This window comes from Hydra vulgaris, chromosome 04 (genome assembly GCF_038396675.1).
Source record: "Hydra vulgaris chromosome 04, alternate assembly HydraT2T_AEP".
In the NCBI taxonomy this organism is placed as follows: Eukaryota; Metazoa; Cnidaria; class Hydrozoa; order Anthoathecata; family Hydridae; genus Hydra; species Hydra vulgaris.
The window spans coordinates 35,422,530-35,446,909 of record NC_088923.1 but is presented as its reverse complement, the minus strand read 5'-3'; the positions used below and the strand labels follow the sequence as shown (position 1 = coordinate 35,446,909).

Genomic DNA, 24,380 nt, shown 5'->3' with positions numbered 1-24,380 from the left:
TTAATCTGTTCTAACTAGACAAATTTAATTGAAATTTTTTTTTTTAGAGAACCAGATAACTTCTTTTTTCGTATATTTTAAAGATCAATTTCTTAGGAGCTTGGAAGGCATTGTGAATAAATAAATAGAGATGTTGTATTATATTAAAGTTTCATTTAAAAAAAGTTACCATAAAATTATATGGTAACTTTTGTTACGCAGAAAATTTGATCATTGATCACTTGTGTATATCGAGTTGTATAAGATTAATTGTATAAGTAACTATTTGCAACAGGAGGTACAGAAAATTCCCCCAAAAAAGCATTATACTGCATTTAACATGAGAAAATGTAAAATAAGAACGGTAACAACCAATAAAATGTCGTGTGATAAAATCTGAATCAATTTTTCAAAGCAAGACAAAGTATTCACGTATAAACGTTAAATTTTTACGAGCACAAAACAATATAAAGAAGAAAGTATTGTAATTTTTGTTAAACATTACAAACCTAAATGTTGTGCCTTTCCAGATGTTGCTGAGGCAGTAAAGGATCAATTTCTATCAAAATGTCACTACATAAAAATAAAAAAATTCTCACGTGGTAATATCAACACAATAAGCAAAAAAAATGTTCGAAAGTGACCGCTAAATTAGCTTTTCATATATTTGCACCCCCAGGCCTAAAAATGTCTTAATCCGGCCTTGTATAAAAGTTTACTTTACTAAAAGCTACAAACTGATCAAAAACATTACAGTTATCAGACCCAGCTATTGAGTTTGTAAAATTTGAGTTAGTTCAAAAAATTGATTAAATTATAATAGCAATTATAGTTTTCTTTATTAGTTATTTATAGTTGATCAATTCTCTCATGGAACATTTCATATAGTACCATAATAAAGTTACTTGCCGTAGTCGGGTATAAATCTTAATGGCAGGTGTGAAATGGTTCAAATGGCTACTCTCTAGCCTGAAAATAACTCTATGTTTTCCTGATTTTTTATACTTTATTAAACTTGTTAGGAATTGAATCATTAATCAAAATTAGAGACAACTTTTTTATCCCAACTACAAACATACTGTTGATAGTATCACAGTTTTTTCATTTTTTTGGTTTAAACTTAAATTTTAATCATAACTTTTAGTCTGGCTCTTCAAGTTTTATAAATATCTTAAATCTTAAAAATTTTAAATAAAAAAAGTTTGCCTTTAAATTTGAATAAATCAGGAAAGAAAGCAGAAACAATTGTAGATTTAACATTAGGAGATTTTAAGTTAAAGGGATGCTCGTGCTGTTTTAAAAATATATGACAAAAAATAATACAATGTCATGATCTGTAAAGCCAGAAACGGCATCTGGTTGTAAAAAGTACTTTAACTCATCCATAAAAGTGTCATATATTAATATGAAAATAGGATTATGGTAATCAGTTCAAACCATACAAGATTGGAAATAAGGACATTTAAGTGTGAAAAAAATTGACTCTTAAATTTAATTTAAATAAGCATCCCAATTGCTATTTTTACAACTTTTTTTTTTTGTTATTTATTTAATTTTACAAAATTTATCAAATCTTAAGATATCTATTACTTGTATTAGCATATTAGATGTTATTATTATATACTGCTACTTTATTTTAATATCAATAATATACATGGAATTGCTTAATGACAACTTGTGTTCAATTTGTGTTACATTTTGTTTTCAATTCTAAGACCTTTTTTATTGCAGCAATAAAAAAAGTCCATCTGTTTAACTTAACTATTATACTATAAGATTACAATTTCTAATTCAAATCAGGAGTCATACAACAGCAATCAAAGTATTATCATCCAATATTGTATATCTTTTGAAGAGTACAGGCAATCTTAGACCCAGTAGTGGTATGCGTTATGATGATAGCAGAAACAATCTCTCAAATCTATACATCAAAATGGAGCTAGGTAACATTTTGAACAAAGCAGGCTTTGATGAAAACTTTGTCAGTAGCGAAAGATTAATTATGTATGTTAATAATGTTAAATGAATCTTTCATCATGAAAACTATTTTATTCAATAAAATACTTAAATTTTTATCGTGTATTTAATTACAATTACAATACATGTAATTTTTTTACAAATTTTTTTAATTTAGGAATAGAGTCATTGCTCTGTATACTCAGTATTATAAAATTATAAAGATGATAAGATGGATGAGAACCCTGGCTTCTCATCTATATTCTACCTATCATCTTTTCTTTTTTCCAGGTGGAAATAAGAAAAAAAACAATCCATCAACCAACACACTAAAGAGTTCTTAGACAAAGCCGATGTTTTTATTCTTGTTTGAAAGTAGTCACAATTAAGATATCCTACAGTAATGACAAAAACATTTACTGAAAAAGTAACTGAAGGTGAAGATTGGATGAGAAACCTGCTTTTTATGTTCAAGGTCCTACAGCCTTTTCCAGCTATTTCAGCCTGCTTTTCAGCAGCTGAAATAGCTGGAAACTATTTCAGCCTGCTGAAATAGTTTCCAGCTATTTCCAGCATTATTGGAAACTTTTAACTCAGTCTGAATGATGTTTTAGGTAAGTTTAGATAAGTGGATTCCATTCATGAAAACTTAAATAACTTTATGTATAAAAAGTTTTAAAAAAAAATTTACCTGTTGCATAGTTTAAAAAATGAAATAGTCTGCCTTAACTTAGGTATCAAGTTAAAGCGAGAGCTGAAACAGCAATTTTGTTGTCTCTATTCTAAGAATGGCGCACTTATAGTAAGAGAGCAGAACTTGTAAAAAAAGAGCAGAGATAAAAATGATATTTTTTAGGATTTAAACTTTAATTTATATTATATTTAATATTTTATTGAAACAGCATGTTCACTATGTCATGACAGACCTACAAGAAAAAACCAAGGAACTCAGTTAACCTTTACACAATAAAACATCAAGGTTTTTGGTATAAAATTAAAAAGGATGTAAATACATTAGATAACATTTAGAATTAGATTGGAACAGACCTGAGTTCGCTCCTAGGACCCTCTTTCACAATCTTGAAACCAAAAGGTCAGCAAAATCGCTCATGAAACAAATATGTTTGACAGCAGTAATTACAAGCGTTTTTTCAACTTTCTTTTTTTTTTTTTTAATCTTAAAGCAGTTTGCCAAACTTCAAGTTTCTACAATCTAGTACACACCATAAAACAAAGTTCATGGCTGACTCATTATATCTGTTAGCAAAGAAGATTACAACAGAAAGAAATTACAACAAACACATTAGTGTCGTTGAGATTAAGATGTTACAAAATGCAAAAAAATACATAGTGATATTTCTCTCTTTTTTTCTTCTTAAAGAGCCCGCCTAGCAGCTCAGGCTCCAGCCAATAATCTCTAAGCATTCAAGATGTAATCACAAATCATTCAAGATATAACCACAGATCCACTTTACTTCATAAGGTTGAAAAAATTGATAAAGATCCTAATCTTTGTAATCTCAGACACACATTTTCACTCCTCAGTGTATTTCACTCCTCATTGTGTTTCCTTTGCTGACAAGTGCTTAAAGGAGGAAAAGAGGATGGATATTCTTGTACAACTGATATACGATGTTCCAGAAATAAATCACTTAAACGAAGAACAACCAGAACTTTTTTTAAATATAAGTTCTCTCTTAAATTTGTCTGACTTTGTTTTTCATGATTCTTATCCTTTTTTTCTTCGTCATTGTATAACTAAAGATGGTTTTCTCTCACTGAAGAAAGAAGACTTGTCAAACTTGAAAGGAATTTTTAAAAACAGTTCTTATAAGACATTTGTGTCTAGCTTTCATTAAAAAGCAATTGTTTATGATAGGACTCAAAGAAACATACTTTAGTGCAGAATTTTATAGGCAGAAAACATTCAGGAGAGCGGCTTCAAGAAACAATGATGATGGTTTTAGGCAACTGACAAAAAGTGTCTAAGCATGCCACCAAACAAGACTGAAAGAAGGTTTAAATTTTAAAAATATTTTTTTACCAGATTTTTGCATTCCATTATTGTGGATTTATAATCCATTACATTATTTTTAAAAACATTTGAAAACGATGCAGTTCTAATAAAAACGACTGCTGAGACCCAATATGGAGAACTCCCATAGTGTACATAGTTGTATTACAAATTTTTATTTTTTCTTGGACACCCTTTGTTAAACTTATTATTCTTTCATTACAAAATAACAGATAAATATCAATATAAATTAGCCAAAGCGGATTTTTTAATTATTTGTATTATTATCTTTAATTTTTTGTATGATTAATAATATTAATATATACATATATATATATATATATATATATATATATATATATATATATATATATATATAAAATATATATAAAATATATATATATATATATAAAATATATATATATATATATATATAAAATATATATATATATATAAAATATATATATATATATATAAAATATATATATATATATATAAAATATATATACCGGGGCGAATCCAGTATTTTTATTGACTGTAGCAAAAATGCTATAAATATTTTTTGGTCTAAAAACAAAAAAAGGTCCTCGCTTTTCACATTTGCCGACCGTACGAAAAGTTCAAGTTTGCCGACTGTACGATATAATCTCCATATGCCGGTTTAAAAGAGCTAAATTTGCAGTCATAATAAAATAAAATTCATTGATAGAGGATGGGGGGAGGGAATCACACACCATTTGCGCCAGCCTTGTATGTACAGTGGCTTGTAGTGATACATGAGGTCCCCTACCACTGCTTTCTTCTTTCGTCCGTTTAGAGTGGAAGAACGTTACCTGATTTACGCGACGTTAAAACTATCTAGTAAAACTAAAGTTAAACTAAAACTTTTTAACGAAATTATAGTTTACTTGTTTTTTATGACTTTTAATAATGACTAAAACCCTGACCGAACCCTTATCCTCAGTCGATGTATTTAAATTTAGTTCTTGGTATTCCTATTGCCAGTCAATGTATTTATGCCAAATAATACACAAAACATTATCATATAAATTTATCTATATATTTAAATTAACAAAATATTTGTGGCTGTTAAAATGTTTTAGTCTGCAAAAAAATTGGAGGTTAATATTTGAAAATGAAAACGACAAATTTAATCAAAGTTTGTTTAAAATTCAATTTTTTTATTTAATCAAAATTTGTTTTAAAACACATACTTTATTTAATGGCTTACCTTATAAAATATCTGAAAATTAAAATAGACACTTCATTGATTTATATAAATCTATAAAAACAATTTATAAATATTTTCATATTTTTAATAATAATAATAATAATTAGAGATTAAAGTGCCATTATTTACAACAATCACAATAGTGATGAAGTAATTCAGAAGCACTAAAACAAGTTGGCTATGAGTTTGAAAAAGCGTTTATAAAAAGTTCATATTTTAGTCTTTTTTTAAATGTTTCTAAAGAGGTTGAGTTTCGTGTGTTCATAGATAAACCATTCCAAATTCGAGGTGCAGTCATACAAAAAGAATTTGAGCCCAGAGAAGTTTTTTGTTGACGACGTGTAAGATGACAACTGTCTAATGATCTAGTTTTTTGTTTTGAAGTTCGGACTTCTAGGAGTTCAAATAAATATGCAGGAGATTTATATAATAAAATTTTGTATGTGATAACTGATATCTTATAGATTATTCTTTGATTTATTGGTAACCAATGAAGTGATTTCAGCAATATTTCTGAATTTAAATGAATAGGAGAATGGAAAACGATTCGAGATAAGCTATTTTGAATTCGTTGGAGATTTTTAATATTTTTTTGATAAGTACCAGATAAAAGACTGTTACAATAGTCAAGCTGAGTGTTAACAATGCCACATGCAATTGTATTTGCAGCTTCTTTAGTCAGACATGGACGAATGTGGCGAAGTGCACGAATATGGTAATTGCAGGATTTAATAGTGTTGTTTATGTGCTTGTCCATAGAGAGCGATGAATCTAGGGTGACGCCAAGGATTTTTACTGAATTTATAGTTGTTAGTGTTGTTCCAGAAATAACAATTTTTGAATCATTTTTATGCTTGGTAATTTGTTTTCTAGATCCAAATAAAACAGCTTCTGTTTTATTTGGGTTGAGCAGAAGTCCATTTTCTAGAAACCACTTCGTTACTGCATCAGCACACACATTGATTTTAATAATGCTATCTATGCCTGGGTTGATGACAGTATAAAGTTGGGTATCATCAGCATATTGATGATGATTGGTACCGAGTTTAGCTATAATACGATATATAGGTGAAACAAACATGGAAAATAGAAATGGGCCTAATACACTACCCTGTGGTACTCCTGTTGAACTTGCTATTAGTCTAGATTTTGTTGATCCAATAGAAACAAAAGATTTTCGAAAGTGCTAGTATGATGTCAGCCATTTTAGTGCAATATCTGTGACACCAAATTCATCTTTAATACGGGAAATCAGCAGGCTGTGATCAATTGTATCAAATGCTGAAGATATGTCAAGAGATAGGAGAATAGTGTTCAAAGCACCATCAATGTTTAGCAGGATGTCATTGCATATCTTTAATAGTGCTGTTTCGGTTGAGTGATTCGATCTAAAACCAGATTGTAAAGGATTGAAGTTAATAGATGAAGTTACGTGTGGAAGAAGACGAGATAATGCAAGCTTTTCAAGAATTTTGGAAATTGTATTGAGATTTGATATTGGGCGTAGATTTGATAAGTCAAATTCTGCTAGTCCTGATTTTTTGGGAATTGGTGTTATTTGAGCAACTTTATATGAGGCTGGGAAAATTCCAGATTTAAATGAGAGGTTAGCAAGGTGAGCTATAATTGGACTGAAAAGTTCTGAACAAGATTTAAGGATGTATGTTGGAATAATATCAAGTGGCGATGTCTTAGGTTTGAGAGCTTTGATTATTTTTGACACATCTGTAGGTGTGACTGTACCAAATGTTGTTAAAATATTTACCGGGGGATGTAACTCTGAGATGAATTTGGATTTTGGATTTTTTGCAAGCCTTTCCTGAATAGTATTTTTTATACTTTCAAGTTTGTTTATGAAATATTGACTTATTATATTGCATTTTGCTTCTGGTAATGTGTTTTTAGTTTTAGAACTATTTGAATGTAGTAATTTCTTGGCAATATTCCATGTTTCTTTCTGATTACCATATGCTGAATTTAGTTTTTCCTTATAATGATTACATCTGGATTTATGAATTGCTGCTGATGACTCGCGGCATGCAATTCGATATAGTTTTTTATCTAATAAGTTTCCAGTTTTTTTATAACAACGCTCCAGTTTACGACGTCTGATTTTTTTATTCTTGGCATCTGAAGATAACCAATTATCATCATGTTTACCAGGTCGCATTGAATATTTCCGAATGGGTGCTAAATGATCGAGTATAATAATATACTTCATTACTTTATTACAATAAACTTTTTGTCAAATAATGAAAAAAAGAAACAGGTTTCAAATCAAATAAAAAATAGTAAATAAACGTTCCAATATAAATATATTGCTTTAAATAAATAAGGAATGCTTTTAAAATCCCAAAACAGCAAACTCCAGGCATATTACAATGAGCAATGATACAATCAACAAACGTCAGCAAATAATAAAAAAAAAAGTGTCAATAAATAAATGTCAACCTAACAAGACTAACTTAATATGGTCGTTCTTTGTTTAAAACAACATAATTCTTTGTTTGATTTGGGTGTAGAAAGTTTTCAGTTTTTTATAAATGAATATAGGAAAGTATATTGTGATGATAACACTCAATTTTAATTAAGTAATTCATTAAAGCATAAAAGTATTGAACATGGAAGTCAAATAAACTTTATCTTTAATCAAATTGAAGAAAAGCCATTGAACAATATTGTCAAAAGGACATTTTAATCCACCTATTTCAAATGATTTTAGATATTGACCAAAGTTTAAAAAAATAAAGCATACTGGCAAAATTTCATATTCGTTAAGCAAATCATAACTTCAAAATACATGTCAATGTAAACAAGAGACTTCTTTGGTTTCGAAGAACACTTATAAAATATGTCTTACGATACTTTTCTTAAATTTCTAAATTCTGTTTCAAGTAGTTCTGTAACAAATTTTCCTAACATAATATATTTGTAACAAAAGTGTTTCTTTTAATAGCGTTTTAATCAGCTAGATTATTTCTTCACGTGTAATTTTCAAAATGCTTTGTGACATGCGTTGATATTTTATGCCTAATTTCTGATTTTTTTCATACATAATGCTGTATCGCCAAATCCAAAACAAACGTTCTTTGTTTATCATTTACATCTCTGAGGAAGCTTTTTGATCATTATTGAACCTAAAATATATGCCCACACTTTTTAGATTAAAAGTTATCCATTATGTGAAAGCAAGTTTAATAAAATCGCCAGTCTTGTTAACACTTGAGATAGTAGAAGTTTTACGTCGATTAAGAAGAACATTGTAAATATTATCAGAAAAAAAAGGTTTTGCTTTTTGAGACCATTATTTTGTTTTTGATAACGCGGACAAAAGTCAAACAACAAAAGAGTTCTACCTGTAGTTAACCAAGGTTTTTCATTAAATGTTAGATTTTTATCACATTTGATTGCCTTTGCTTTGCTATTTGACTTTCTTACTGATTTTAAAGTTGAACGAATTTGATCACATAAAAATCAGAAATTTATATGTTTACAGGTTATCACAACATTTTCAAAAGAAATTTAGGACCATCAAACATATAACTTGTATTACAAGCTATTCTAACATCTAAAATACTTTTCGAAAGAGAATTTATATCAATGATTTTCCTAAAACAGCAACTTCCTGATACAATAACATTTTTGTAACATACACCTTGTCAAAGGGAACAATAGTTCCTAGTAGAAGCTAAAAAAAAAGAAGTAGAAAGTTCCTTTGTACAGTTTTATTAGACAATTCCTATGGGAATCGTCTAATAAAACTGTATCATAACTTTTAATTAGAGCTGAGCCTTTAACTTTGGAAGATTTATGATATTCATGCAGATTCTTTAAATACTAGTCTTTGCATCTTGATCAGAAATGCGTCACATGGAAAGATGTTTATTACATTGATTTATATCTATATTATAATCATTTTTGAAAGAGAATTTATATCATTGATTTTCCAAAAACAGCAACTTCCTGACACAATAACATTTTTGTAACATGCACCTTGTCACAGAGAATAATAGTAGTAATTTCCTAGTAGAAATTTCCAAATTAAAAAAAAGTAGTAGAAGGTTCCTTGCAATTTTAGAATGAACTAAAAACCGATCTGAGAGGAAAATTGAGCGATTTAGTTGAATCTTTTTGTAGTTTTGATGTCTATCAGATCTTATAATAAAGTGTTGCTAGACGTTTTAAAACTCGCATTAGGTAAACGTTCTATCCAACGTGTTTTCTTCTTTTTGTCTCTGAGAAATCTATAAATTTTTTAAAACGTTTTTAAATCGTTTGACTTCTTCAATGATAAATAACTCGAAGAAGCAATAAACACATTTCACCATTTTTCATAAACATAAAAAAATTTCGATATTTTCATAATAGGTTAAATAAATAAACCAACAGACAGTACTATTTAATTTAGTCTTTTGCATTAAAAAAAAAAAAAAAATGTATGTTGTAAAAAAAAAAAAAAACTTACTGTAGTATTTGCTACACTTGCTACAGCCTGGATCCGCTCTTGATATATATATATATATATATATATATATATATATATATATATATATATATATATATATATATATATATATATATATATATATGTATATATATATATATATATATATATACAGCTTTGGCCAAAAGTTTGGAACACCCTTGCATTTTTGACTACCATAACAATACGAAATTAATCTACAGTCAGTAGGTCATTAAAAATTCACAGCTAGTATTTTGTATATTGTCCTCGACTCTTCAGAACAGCTTCTGACGTCGGTGCTTGCTCAGCAACATTTTGGTGTTACATATCTTTTTTTTTGGTGTTACATATCTGGCATTGAAACATTGATTTGGTGGTGTCCTAACACGACATGACTTTGATTGAAACTGAGTGAAGGTAGCTTCGTCCGAAAGCATCAAGTTCCTCCAGTTTTCTGCCACCCAGTGCCGGTACTTCCTGCAGACGGCCAATCGGTCTTGGATGTTTTTAGCAGTCAACTTGGCTTTTTTTGCAGCACGGTAGCACCGGAGATTGAAATCGTTTACCAATCGCCTCCTGATTGTTCGGGAACTTGGTGGGTCCGACATGGATCATGATATAGCTGAGGAGGACCACGTTAGATGAGCAATACAGGCCCTTCGAATGAGATGATCAGCTGATAATGAAGTTACACGTGGTCTTCCAGATCTTTTGCGTGAATCCAGTGTACCCAACTCTGTTGCTCTAGCAATCCCTTTGATAACTGCCGATCGGGACACCACCAGAATGACTGAAATTCTCTTTTTAGAGAAGTTTTGCTGGTGGAGCACCATAATTTGCGCATGTTTCGCGACTGACAACTCCTTTCCACGTGCCATGAGAAAATTATGGGTCGGAATATCTGCAAACACACCCAGAACAAAATCGTGAATTGCTAATATTTACTTATATCTAATGACCTAATAAGTAAAACAAGGTAAATTGAACATAAAAATCAACCTTTCTCCTTCTAAAATATAATTTATAATTTCTACCAGTTTGAAATAATTCCAAAATATGGACGTAAAATAAAGTCGTATTTAGAGTTCAAAAATAGAAATTTCTAACCTGTAAAGCGTGTTAGCAGACGTCTACACATGCACGTGAATCAATCTAAGAACGTAAACAAGTCAGACACTGCATAAGAAATTTATAGCTTTACACATGATTGGTTGTGTGTCTCTCATAATGAACAACGGCTGATACTGAAATCAATGGTAGATTGATTGTATAAGCTATACATATCTTTGTATTTAAGCGTAAGATAGGAAACAACGCTCATTCTGTAGCTTGTCTTCTATATTTCAACAACTGACACTAATTAGTGCAAATTAGTCATTGCGGCATAGTCTATAACCGCCAAAAAATGGCTAAAACGCCCAAAATGCAAGGGTGTTCCAAACTTTTGGCCAAAGCTGTATATATATATATATATATATATATATATATATATATATATATATATATATATATATATATATATATATATATATATATATAAATTATGTTAGTGTATTTTACCAACAGAGTGCTCAATGTTCTTAAAGAACAGAGCAATAATAAATAAGTAAAAACACTTATCTAGTTTTTTCTTTCTTCTACACAGTGTTTCTCCATCAGTAGGTTCATCAGGAAGAATTCTTCCTGATGAGCCTACTGATGGAGAAACACTGTGTAGAAGAAAGAAAAATTTGATAAGTGTTTTTACTAATTTATATATATATATATATATATATATATATATATATATATATATATATATATATATATATATATATATATATATATATATATATATATATATATATATATATATATATATATATATATATATATATATATATATATATATATATATATATATATATATATACTAAGGAAAAAAAAACAACTCTATGGTACTTTAAGTCTCAAGCCTCTACGGCAATCATAAGCCATTGAATACAAAATCAAAAAACAAAATAAAACCTGCTAAATATTACAAAACACCGTGTAGTGCAGTGGTTCCCAACCGGTGGTCCATGGACCCCCTCGGGGTCCATATGAACTTTTGAAACGGACCACAAGGTAAACGTAAATTCAAAATAAATTTGAGTCATTGAATTTTAATTTTGATATTTTCTCTGTCTTAAAGAAAAAAATAATTCTTAAATTCAAAATGTAATTCATGCTAGGCAACATATGTTGCACAAAATCTGTGTAAGCCAATTCGACGTTAACCGTCAATGACTTGCGGACCACTATGAAATAATAAATACTTTATAATATAAAGTATTTATTGTTTCATAGTGGTCCGCAAGTCATTGACGGTTAATATTATTATAATATTATTATTCTTACATCCGTAAATTTTAAATGCTATATAAAATTATCTTATCTTATGGCAAAAATATTTTTCATAACTAATTGGTTTGAAAGAAAGTAATTTTTATTATTTTCTTTGAATAGTCGAGAATATACTTCTCTCAAATGAATTATACAAATCTCGAGTTAATATATTACATTATTTTATATTATTTTTTAAATTCTTTAGATGTCTAAAAGTAAAAAAAGGTCATATTCAGATGAATATATGAAATATGGTTTTACCTACATGCTAAAAGAAACCATTTGCTACACACAGTGTGTTATTTGTTATAAAGTACTAGGAAATGACTCTATGAAACCCTCAAAGCTTGCTATTCACTTGAATAAGTGCCATCCTGATCTTCGAACAAAAGATTCTGATTTTTTCAAAAGAAAATTTGAATCACTGAATGGGTGTAAGTTGGATAAAACTGGGATTATTCACCAAACTCAACAGAATATAGTAAAAGCATCTTATAAGGTTTCATATATAATAGCACAGAAGAAAAAAGGTCACACATTGGCTGAAGAAGTTATACTTCTATGTACAAAAGAAATCGTTAGATTATTGTTTGGAGAAGAAGCTGTAAAGAAGATAGATAATATACCTTTATCAAATACTACAGTCAAACGAAGGATAACTGACATTTCATCAAATATTAAAGAAAATATTATTAATGAAATTAAAGAATCACCATATTTTTCTATTCAGTTGGATGAGTCCACAGATGTAAGTTCAATGGCATAATTAATTGTATTTTGTAGGTATATTCACAATAATAAATTCAAAGAAGAATTTTTGTTCTCTTCTTTCCTTGAAACAACAACAAAAGCAGCAGATATTATGGAAATTATGAAACAGTTTTTCAATGACAATAAATTACTATGGAAATATTTGTTAGGAATTACTACTGATGGAGCTCCTGCCATTATGGGTTGTAAGTCTGGATTGCAGAATAGGATAAAAGAGATTGCTCCAAATGTAGTTGGTGTACACTGTTTTATTCATAGACAGGCTTTGGCATCCAAAACATTGCCAGGTAGTTTGAAAACTGTATTTTATCAATTGGTCAAATTAGTGAATCATATAAAATCTTCTGCTTTTAACACTCGACTTTTTACAAAATTTTGTTCTGACCTAGATGCTGAACACAATAAGTTATTGTTTTATACTTCAGTGCGATGGCTTTCTGCTGGATATTTTTTGGAAAGATTTTTCAAGCTTAGAAACGAAGTGAAAGAATTTTTATGTCAAATGAAAAGTGGAATGGTAGAATATTTTGAATTTGACAATTTTGAAATAACAACTGCTTATCTTGTGGACATTGTGGGTCATTTTAACAAGTTAAATTTCCAACTTCAAGGCAAAAATGCTAATGTCATCACACACTCGGATAAACCGAAGGCATTTATTGAAAAGCTCAAACTGTATAAGACTAGAATCAATAATGGAAATTTGATAATGTTTCAAAATTTAAATAGCGTAATTGGAAATAACATGCTTCCCGAAGTTTTAAAGATAGAAATACTTTGTCACCTAGATAATTTGATTAATGAATTTGGTAACTATTTTCCAGATGTAAACCTTTTGAGCAGTGAAGTAATTATATCACCATTTTCTTGTGAGAAGAGTTAAAGAATGATACCACTGCAAAGGATCACTTCAAAATAACACCATTAAATAACTTCTGGTTGAAAATGAGGAATTCATATCCATTGTGTTCAACAATTGCACTTAAAGCCCTTATTCCTTTTTCAACATCATATTTGTGTGAAGCAGGGTTTTCAGCCATGTTATCTATAAAAACCAAAAAAAGAAATAGACTTGAAATTGATGCAGATGTTAGATGTGCTCTATCAAAAACTAAACCAGATTTTCAGGTATTAATTGCTGGTAAGCAGTGCCAGAATTCACATTGACCAGTTTTTGTATCATATATTAACTAAGATAAATAATTTTAATTCCTGATGAATAAAAGTTACATTATTAAAATTTTCGCCTTGTAATAATTTTTAAAAGTAAAGGGGTCCATGGAGATCTTATGATATATAATTTGGGGAACGGGTTAGAAAAGGTTGGGAACCACTGGTGTAGTGGGATCTTTACGTCGCTAAAACATCTTGATGGCAACCAAAGAAAAAACAAAATATTAGCTAATCACCAGTGTCAAAAAAAGATAAGAGGAATTTATTCTTATGCCTGCATTTTGAAATCAACTCATTTCGTTTATTTAACAAGTTATCACCTTTATATGTTAAAATAAGGAATTTTTCGTATAAGCAAAAATTGCAAGTTTTTGACAAATCGTTATAATGATTGCAACGTTTTACAATTTTCCACTTAATTAAGAGTGTAAACATTTTGATATATATATATATATATATATATATATATATATATATATATATATATATATATATATATATATATATATATATATATATATATATTGCTCTATTTGAAATATCTTTTTAATAATACTCTTTTACAACTATGAGTTTTGTTTTATTATATATATATATATATATATATATATATATATATATATATATATATATATATATATATATATATATATATATATGTATGTATCAATGGTAATAATTATTATATTTAAATAAGGTAATTATTATTATATATTGATTTATAGCAGCAGGAATAGCAAAGAGTTGCCAGGAACATTACAATAATGGTTTTAATAAAACTGGAGTTTATCAAATCAGTCCTAATGGTTCTTCATTTGAGGTTGTGTGTGATATGGGAAAAGTTGAACAACAAAATCCTAAAGGTGATTTTACTTTTCATAAAAGACTCTCTATTCAGTTTAAGACTTATAAATATATGGTTTATAATAAAGATAAATAAAAAAGAAAATAGATATATAATGAAGGAGTTAGGGTTATCACACAAATGTTGCATGAAAAATGAAACTGGCAATTTAGAGTACAAGTTTGTCTAATTAAAATATTTAGCTGTTCTAATACCTTAATGGAGAGCGTAAGAAAACTGTAAAGGATTTCTATTTATGGTTCGTGAAATAAATAATGTAATTGAATGTTTTATTTTAGTAACAAACCCAATTTGTTATGCATTACCATTAAATCTACAGTTATCATTTAATAATTCAGTATCGTATTGTGTTATAACATGTGCAACATATCCTTCGGTTAATATTATGTTTTTTTCTAAATATTATGGATGCTTCTGTGGACAATATCTAGGGAGGAGTTACCAATACATAGATCCTGACATACAATCTTATAGTACTGGATCAGATTACTGTTTTATTGGTGAGCATTTTTAAATATTTTGACATTTTTTTTTAGTTTTGTTATGTGAAGTTAATACAAAGTTAGTTAATCAAAACTAAAAATTTATTATCAAAGTTTATTAATTATTATTAATATATTAATATGTTAATTAAATGTAATAAAATGTATAAATTTCTCTTTTAAAAAGTGACTTAATTGAAAATTGGAATCGTTTAGGTAATGAAATTTTTTAGATGTTTAGATAATAAAAAATCAATTATTGATGTGGCCATAAATAATTAATTTCAAAAAAAAAACTTAATTTTTTTTTACAAGAAACAGCTTTTAAAATCCAACATCTTCAGTTGTTTGTTCCTTCCCAATCTCCTTGAATCTCAAACAGTTGTTTGCTCCTTCCCTAAGTCTTTCAAAAATACAACTTCAACTATATTATTTTATTATCAACATTACTCACAGTATTTGAAAAAGCACTTATAAATGCTATTTTTTGAAAGTAGTTAAATATTATATTTTTTAGTATTACAATTAATTCATTAACAATATTACTATTTTGAATATTTCTCATTGTTGAACCTAGTAAAACTCAATAATTGCTTTAAATTTACATTGAAAAGAAATTTTTTGTAGACTAAAGTCATAAAATACCCAAGAATTAGGATTTTAGATATATCATTTTTAAAGTTTTTTGTTATAAGTTAGCGCACTCCAGACTTATATTTTATGTAAGAGTCTTATTTGGCATGAAGTTCTCAAGGGTATAAGAATTTTACAGAGAACTTACATCTAAAAGTTAAGTTATATACACCAATTCAACGTTAAAATACAATTTAAAATTATATCAAGTTTGAATTTTTTTCTTTCAGTTTTTCATTTCACATCAAGTATGGTGAGTAAAAAGTTTAAAAACTAGTAAACATTCCATTCTATCAATTAGCAGTAGTGACTTCAAAACCTTCCTTCTTTCTTAATTTTCCTTAATTATTTGTACAAAATGGAAACCCGTCATGCACAAATTATTAAAAGAAAAGATAATGTTTTACTTCGATTTAAAAAAACTCAGATCTAAAATAGAAATTAAAAGTTAAATAAATTGATTATATCCTGTTTTTTTTTACAATATGCAAAATTTACTTTTTAATTAAAACTTTTGTCTCATTTGAAAAAATTTTAACAAAAATATTTCAAACAAGATTCAGTGAATAACTTATAATTTTCTTCTACACCACATAATTTCTTTAAAATTTAGCTGTTGCATATAACATTATATTTTTACTGAAATGACGTTGAGCAATCTCTATTCTATCGTTGTTTAGACATTGGAATAATGGTGTAAATTAAACATAGGTCAAAGTTATATTGAATTTTTTGATGTTAATTCTACACTGAAAACCTGAGTTCAGATTTCTGTAAAGTTTTTTGTTTTTTTTACAGGGGTTATTTTGGCAGTATTTTCTTATAACTTGAATTGCATGGCACAATAAAGAAACTAAAGTAGTGCATTTTCACAAAGTGAAGAATCAAAAATTGTTTTAATAAATAGCTCTCTTTAAGACCAGTGATTACTTTGTTAGGTGTTTTTTCTTCCAATCCAAACTACTTATATTTCACTTAAATGCTTGACAATTTAAGCAAGTGGCATTTTCTTACCAAATACCAATAATTTTAGACTTAACAATTTTTAAATGAAAAGGCAGACATATCAAGAAGTGATCATTCAAAAAGTTATAACAAATGAATCAGGTTATGTAAATTGTATAAGTTATGTAAATTGTATAAATGTTAGACCATATTAATTCACAGCCTTAATAGTCCAGTTTTAGTAATCCAGTCATCCAAACCAATTTAATAACATCAATGCATAACCAATGCATTGATACTGTTAATTTGGTTTGTATCTTCAGTACATAGGGACCAGTATGCAAAAGAAATTAACTGTATAGCCTTTTATCTTTTAAAACTCTATCAGTGATCTAGACTTTCTGACAAAATCAGATGGCTTTTTACCAGATAAGTCATTTGGCTTTTCAGAAATATGATTAATTTGAACATATGAGAAATGACATATCATTGGGTCCTTTTTTCAAAATATCAATAATCGACGGACAACCCTAAAATAAACTAAGTGCATCTAGTCCAAAATGAATCTAGAAATGCAAAGTAAATCAATTAAAAGACTTTTAAATACTTCATATTCTTTACAACTGTGTGTTTGCTAAGATGATTTATAAAGATCTTAAAGTAAAAACAATTGGCCTGATTGAAAACAACTTTCTTTTTATATATTTAATACTTTGCTAGCACTGAAGTATCACATAAAAATTTTTTAACATTATCATACTTCAAAAAAGTCTTTGCAAACAAAACCATTTCCTGAAAGCATTTGAAACTTTCCAAAAAACTCTTTGAGAAATTCCTTAAACAAGTTAGGTTTTTGTTTGCCACAAAAAAAAGTAACAAGAAGCAGAGGTTTAGAAATAAATAAGCAAAGTAAAGACTAAAGCTGTGTATTGCTAGGTTTAAAAAAGGGCAGACCATATATGTTTACTATTAAATATTTGTCATTGTTAATGCTAATGATATATCATATAAACTAGATGTCTAACCTGCAGGATTTTATTGGACAAAACAACATGGTGTTCACATGATTAAGTGTTTTTAGTAACATTTATTTCCTATGCCCATGTTGCTGCATTTAGACAAGCAAATCATTTAATGAAAAATGTGCAACTTGTTTCTCTGCGCAGCGGCCTTGTTTGTCGAGGTTCGTGTTTCGGAGTTATAGAGTTGAGAGAGGGTTATAACCACAAGTAGCCTTCTCATCTGTAGTGGCCTTCTTGGCCTTGGGGAGGTTATTTACAAAAAAAAAAACACTAAATGTTTAACTGTCTAGTGAACAAGGTCAAGCATTAAAAATCAGGACAATTATTAGAGTGAAAAGAGTTTACTATAATCAGCACTTTTTAAGGAGAGTTTAGTTAAAGATAACATAGAATCACTTTGAAAAACATTAAAACTATTGGAATTAGCCACACAAAAAAAAATCACTAATTAAACTTCAATAATTATCATTTTCTAATTAACTGGTTATCAAAGAATTAGCCAGTTTCACCATATAATTGATCTTGATGTCATCATATATTTATACTTGTTTATCTGTAAGCACATATATATATATATATATATATATATATAATTGTATATATTTATAACAATTCCAAAATTTGGTTAATGCAATAAAATAATATTCAAACAAATAAAAAGTACAATTAATAACTAAATTCAACAAAAATAGAAGTTGTGCTTGCAAAATATCAATTTTCTAAATAAAAAATCTAAAGACAATAATTTAAGAATATTTTTAAAAAATAACATAATTTGTGCAACACTTTGTGCCTATCATTCCTTGAATGGGATGTTTATCAATTTTGAAAAACTAACTTTTAAATGCTCTTGTTCTTAAACGCGCGACATATTGTTGATAATGAGAGAAACACGATTTTGTTTTTATATACACACTTACTCCATCAAATGTTTGACCTTGACTTTTACTGATTCTCATTATATATGTCAATCAAACAGGAAACTGACTACTTTTTAGAACAAAAAAAAGACTTAGAATCTGGTAGAGCCAACTGAGCTCAATAAAAAAATACCCGTTTATCAACAGCAACAACTGTCAAAACCTTAGCATCAATAAAATTATTTTGAAGAGCACAAACTTTCATTCAAGTACCAATGCATAGCCAAGTTTTAATAAATTTCTAAATAAAATAATTACACAACCAATTTTAAACTTTAAACAATGAAATGAGTATATTTAAGAACAGATTATAAAAAGTACATCTTTATGTATTTGTGGTTGTGTTTCGATTTTATTATTACTAGCTGTTAAAGAGATAAAAATCATATATAGAGACATTACTTTTTGGACGGTTTTATTATCACTAGCTGTTAACAAGAAAAAAATCAGATATTGAGCCATTACTTTTTGAACAAAATAAAGTGGTGCTGTCCTATTACAGGTATAATATTATTATTTACTTGTCATAAAAATTCTAACTGGAAAAAGTTAGACCATGCGATGGGATCGATAGTACTGTTAAGAAGTTGATAGCACCAGAAAGTTTGAAACAAACATACCAAGTGTTATACCTTATAAAAAAAAATTTGAAACTTTTAGAAACAAACATAATTAACAAAAAAACGTCTTTTTTGCTCTATATGTTTCTGGTATTTTACCAGTTGATATGTTTTGAGATATTGGACACCCTCAATTATTAGCTTGTAGTCCTCTTAATTTTTATACTTTCGTATTTTCAATTTTTAAAGTGTATTTATTAAAATCTAACTTAACTAAAATTTAACTAACTTCATATTTTGCAATTGCTATTCCTTATTTTATTGAGAAAAAAATATTTTTTTTAAAGTCATGAAAACTGGTTTATTTTAGGAAACTAATTCAATATTAAAGTTGCATTATCCTGTAAACTGCTCAACATTTTTGGCTAAAATTTTGCATGCAATATTTTTTTATAAATAGGAATCATGTGTCAATATTAGCCAATCCACAGGATTTATTTATTGTTGACATATATATATATATATATATATATATATATATATATATATATATATATATATATATATATATATATATATATATATATACATATATGTTAGGTATATGAATAAGAATCTTTTTTTTTAATTTTAATTTTCCTGATGTTGCATTTGATAAACTTTTACCAATAGATCACTGTTTTGAGGTTTATTTCATTGGATCACAAAAAAACCTCCCGTACCTAGCACCTCACCACTTTTAACTTTTCCGATTTTTCACTTGATTTTGTTCCCAGTTCTTACTTCCTTATGCTTGACTTTGATTTTTAAAACTGTAAATATATAATATTGTATATTGTATAGTTGTTCATATCATTCAAACAGTTTTTGTTTATTTGCAGTATTAATTTGCAAGATCTGCTGTTTAGTGCTTCTTTTTGAAAATATGTCCTTTAAAAGTAAAAAGTCAAAATCAGCAGTGGAAGCAGCTGGTGAAATGTGGACACAAAATTTGAAATCAATCACGAAGAGCCGTCCTAATATACCACAGGTAAAACAGGATATGAGCAACAAATTGTGTAAAATGCCTTCCAACAGAGATATGGTTGGAAGATTCTTGGGACTCTGATGAATTGAAAGGACAACATGATCGACTAACAAAAATATCCGAGGAATTGATGAATCTTTGGCAGAAGTTTAATTTTCCTGTTCTTTCCAAACAACAAGTGTCTGCTAATGTTGACAAACTTATCACATCATTTGAGAAACACAGAAAATGACCAAATGCAGTATTTGAAGAAAATCTTGCTCATCTGTTCGATATAACAAAACGAAATTGGCTTTGTAGTGAGGATAAACAACTGTACAAAGTACAAATTGAATCAGATGGCAGGGTGGGATATACAACAATGTAAGTGGCTCCTATGTCAACAATCCATCCATCAAAAAGGGCCAAAAGCACATCAGAACCCTCAACAAACCAAGGGGTTATCTCTGTACCACTTTCCTGCGATAGTGAGGATTCTGAGGAAGGAAGCAGCAGTGGTGACTTGGCAGTTCCAGGAGCATCTCCCAGAAAGCGTGTGACAGTGGATCCTCTGCAAACATATATAAAGCACTACAGGACCTACTTGATGATTACAATGCATGGAACAGTATTCAGATGATCATCTCTGTCACAACAGCTGCAAATACTGGTGGCAAGAATGGAGTTGTAACCAAGCTTCAGAAAATATTTTGAGACAAGGGATTCGATGAACCTCAATACATCGGCTGCCAACACCACATTCTTGATCTTGTTCTACAACATGTGTTGGATTTCTTTTTTCCTATACAGTCAAAGTCGCCTAACATTAACTACAAATTTATTGATGAGATTATGGAGCATTATGATGATTTAAAAAATGCCTACAAAGGCACAGCAGTGGTAGCAGAGTATGAGAACCTTGGCTGGAAAGATGACTTTAAATTTCTTTTTCAGCTTTGTGAAGCATACAAGTTTTACAGCTTTTACAGCTTTTTTTAAAGCTTTTACAGCTTTGTGAAGCATACAAGTTTTACAAAAATGAGGAAAAATGGCCTGGTATCAAATGGCACAAGCTGCCATCACTGCACAGTGCCAGGTGGAACTCAAGAGGCATTTTTGCGCTTATTGCATTTTTCATTCTTCCAAACTGGCGAGAACAGCTGAGGATAACTTGCGATTTCGTTGCAACTACATGGTTGCGGGCCTGGTTTCAAACCAGCACTATGCAGAGGCGGCTTTTGAAGACCTGCTGTCAGCAATATCCCAACTTAAATGTTCCAAAGCTGTGAAATGGTTCTCTACCCACTGGAAGAAGGAACCATCAGTGCTTGATGTGTCTCGATCCAACATAGCAGCCGAGAGACCTGTAAAGTTGATAGAGGACATTCGTTCTTCTTGCAGAACAAACAAATACCTTAACTGTAAATTTATTAATACTAATACACAAATCTGAAAGATTATTAACATCACTACAAATGCTGTAGGACAGTGTAGGTACTCATTCTCATGTATTTCTCATGTGTATTGTATATAAAGCTGACATATTATAATTAATAGCCTTTGAGCCGCTATGTGTTGTATGGTTAGATATGAAATACCTGTCTTAGGTGCGGGAAGTTTTTTCAAGGTATGGTGAAATTAATGTCATTTCTGTGATTTATAGGCAAAAGTTCATCATTTAGAACCCCAGGCTAATTGATTTAAAATTTATCATATACCTAATATACATATACATATGTATACATACATATATATATATATATATATATATATATATATATATATATATATATACATATACATATATGATTAACATGGATGTATAGAGCTTAAAATGGGTTTAAAAAATGATGGATCTTTCAACTTTAGAAGTTAAGTTCAGGGCCGATGGCACAGGTTTTGAAGTGGAGGAGGAGAGTTGGTGACACAATTATCTTTAATTAATTAAAGTTAATTTGGATAACGTTAATTTCTAAGAAAAATTAACGTTATCCAAATTAACATCCACCTCCCCTTGGTGGCGTTGGCCATGAAGTGTATCCAAAGTTAATGCATTTTTTGTACTAGAAAAACTGATGATTTTTGGATAAAACGCCTTTATTTATGTATGGAAAGGTGGCTGTGTAAATGGCACCAAAATTAAATAAGAAGACACCAACAAACTCAAAAATTAAAACAAAAGGTACACAATTGAAAAATAGCATAATATACATAATTTCTAAACACAAATGGTTGTGTCTAGATCATATCCTCTGAACTCTATAATAACAGGATACTCAGGTGGTTTCACCCACACATAAAAGACTGGCCAATCTCTGTGAATTTCGCGTTTCTTTTGTTTATGTTTGAGTGACATGCTTTTTTATTGTTCATATCTCACTGGAGAATTTCAAAACGCTGATTTAAAGTATAACAATTACTTTTTGACTTATAAAATTGTTTAAAAAGTTTTCTGAGCAGTCTAAAATTTATAACTTTGTGATGTATTTATAATGTTGCGATGTGTATATATATATATATATATATATATATATATATATATATATATATATATATATATATATTATTATTATTATTAATATTTTTTTGTAATTTTTAATTTTTCTATTTGTAATTTTTTATTTTATTTTTTTGTGTTTTTTTTATTTTAAACCTTTGTGCGGAGAGAAATAAAAATAAAGCAATTTATGAGAAAAAAGGACATTTAAAAATTAAAATAAAGCGTTTGGTAAAGAAAAGTTTTAAACAAAAAATGTTGCACTCACAGCATTCTTACAATACAACAACACTGACGAGCACAAAAATAAAATTTTTACAAAAGCCATAAAATATTTGTTATTAACTATAAGTATAGATAACAATTCCCAGCTAGCACACTTACATTGGGCCAACATATGTAAATACATCAGAAATGTTGGCTATTTTCTCTGATGCAAATACAACATCGAACCAATGTGTGTTATGGTTTTTATATTTATGAAAATCTTAATAACGACAAGATTAAAAATAGTTAGCAAAATTACATTGGTCCAACCATGTAAAAACATCACAAAAGTTGGTTGTTTTTTCGATCTAAACCCAACGTTGATTCAATGTATAAGGATCAATGTTGATCCAATGTTTATAGCGTAACGTTATCTAATCCCAGCTAGCACACTTACATTAGGCCAACATATGCAAATACATCATGAATGTTGGCTGTTTTCTCCGATGCAAATACAACGTTGATCCAATGTTAGTGTTATGTTATTTATATTTATGAAAATCTTAATAACGGCGTGATTAAAAATAGCTAGCAAAATTACATTGGTCCAACGTATGAAAAAATATCGCAAAAGTTGGTTGTTTTTCCGATGTAAACCCAACATTAATCCAATGTATTTGGAATAATGTTGGATTATATACATTGAATCAACGTTGATCCACATACATTGGAACAATATTGGATTTTATACAGTGGATCAACGTTGTGTTTGCATCGAGAAAAGGCAGATATACAAATATACCCCAGCTAACACACATATGTTGATAAAACGTTATATAAATGTTGTGCATTGCATTGGCCCAACATCAACCGCCAATATTGTTTTTATATCATTTTGGTTACAAATGTGACATTGCGAACAATCAAGAAACAATGTTGTATTTTAAGTCTATATTGCGTAATGTTTTACATTGATTCAACGTTGTATTTTATGTTGGCACAGCATTTTATTTCACGTAGGAAATATGTTGTTTTTTAAGTTGATTTAATGTTATATTTTATGCTTGCACAACATTATATTAAACTTTTATTAGAATTAAACTTATTTATTTTATATTTTAGCGTATATATATAAACATATAATATTATGTGTTTATATGCATACATAGTTGCATAAATGTACTTATACATATATATTTCCACCATTTTGATGAATTAACATTGCTGATATTATATGTTAATACTTATTTCTCGACATCTGATTAAAGAAGCATTATTCATGTTTGT

The 24,380-nt window shown here is 28.6% G+C and overlaps 1 protein-coding gene across 4 annotated transcripts in view; it reads left to right on the top strand.

Moving 5' to 3' along the window:
- Positions 1-24,380, top strand: part of LOC105843863 (uncharacterized) — a 73,157-nt gene that overhangs the window by 12,017 nt on the left and 36,760 nt on the right. For 3 of the 4 annotated variants that reach the window (XM_065796186.1, XM_065796187.1, XM_065796185.1), the window contains 2 exons: positions 14,682-14,819; positions 15,100-15,321. In XM_065796186.1, the coding sequence (XP_065652258.1) occupies positions 14,682-14,819; positions 15,100-15,321 (360 nt within the window). Of the gene's footprint in view, positions 1-12,861; positions 13,912-14,681; positions 14,820-15,099; positions 15,322-24,380 lie in introns of those variants that run through there. The other variant, XM_065796188.1, reaches the window with a different exon arrangement.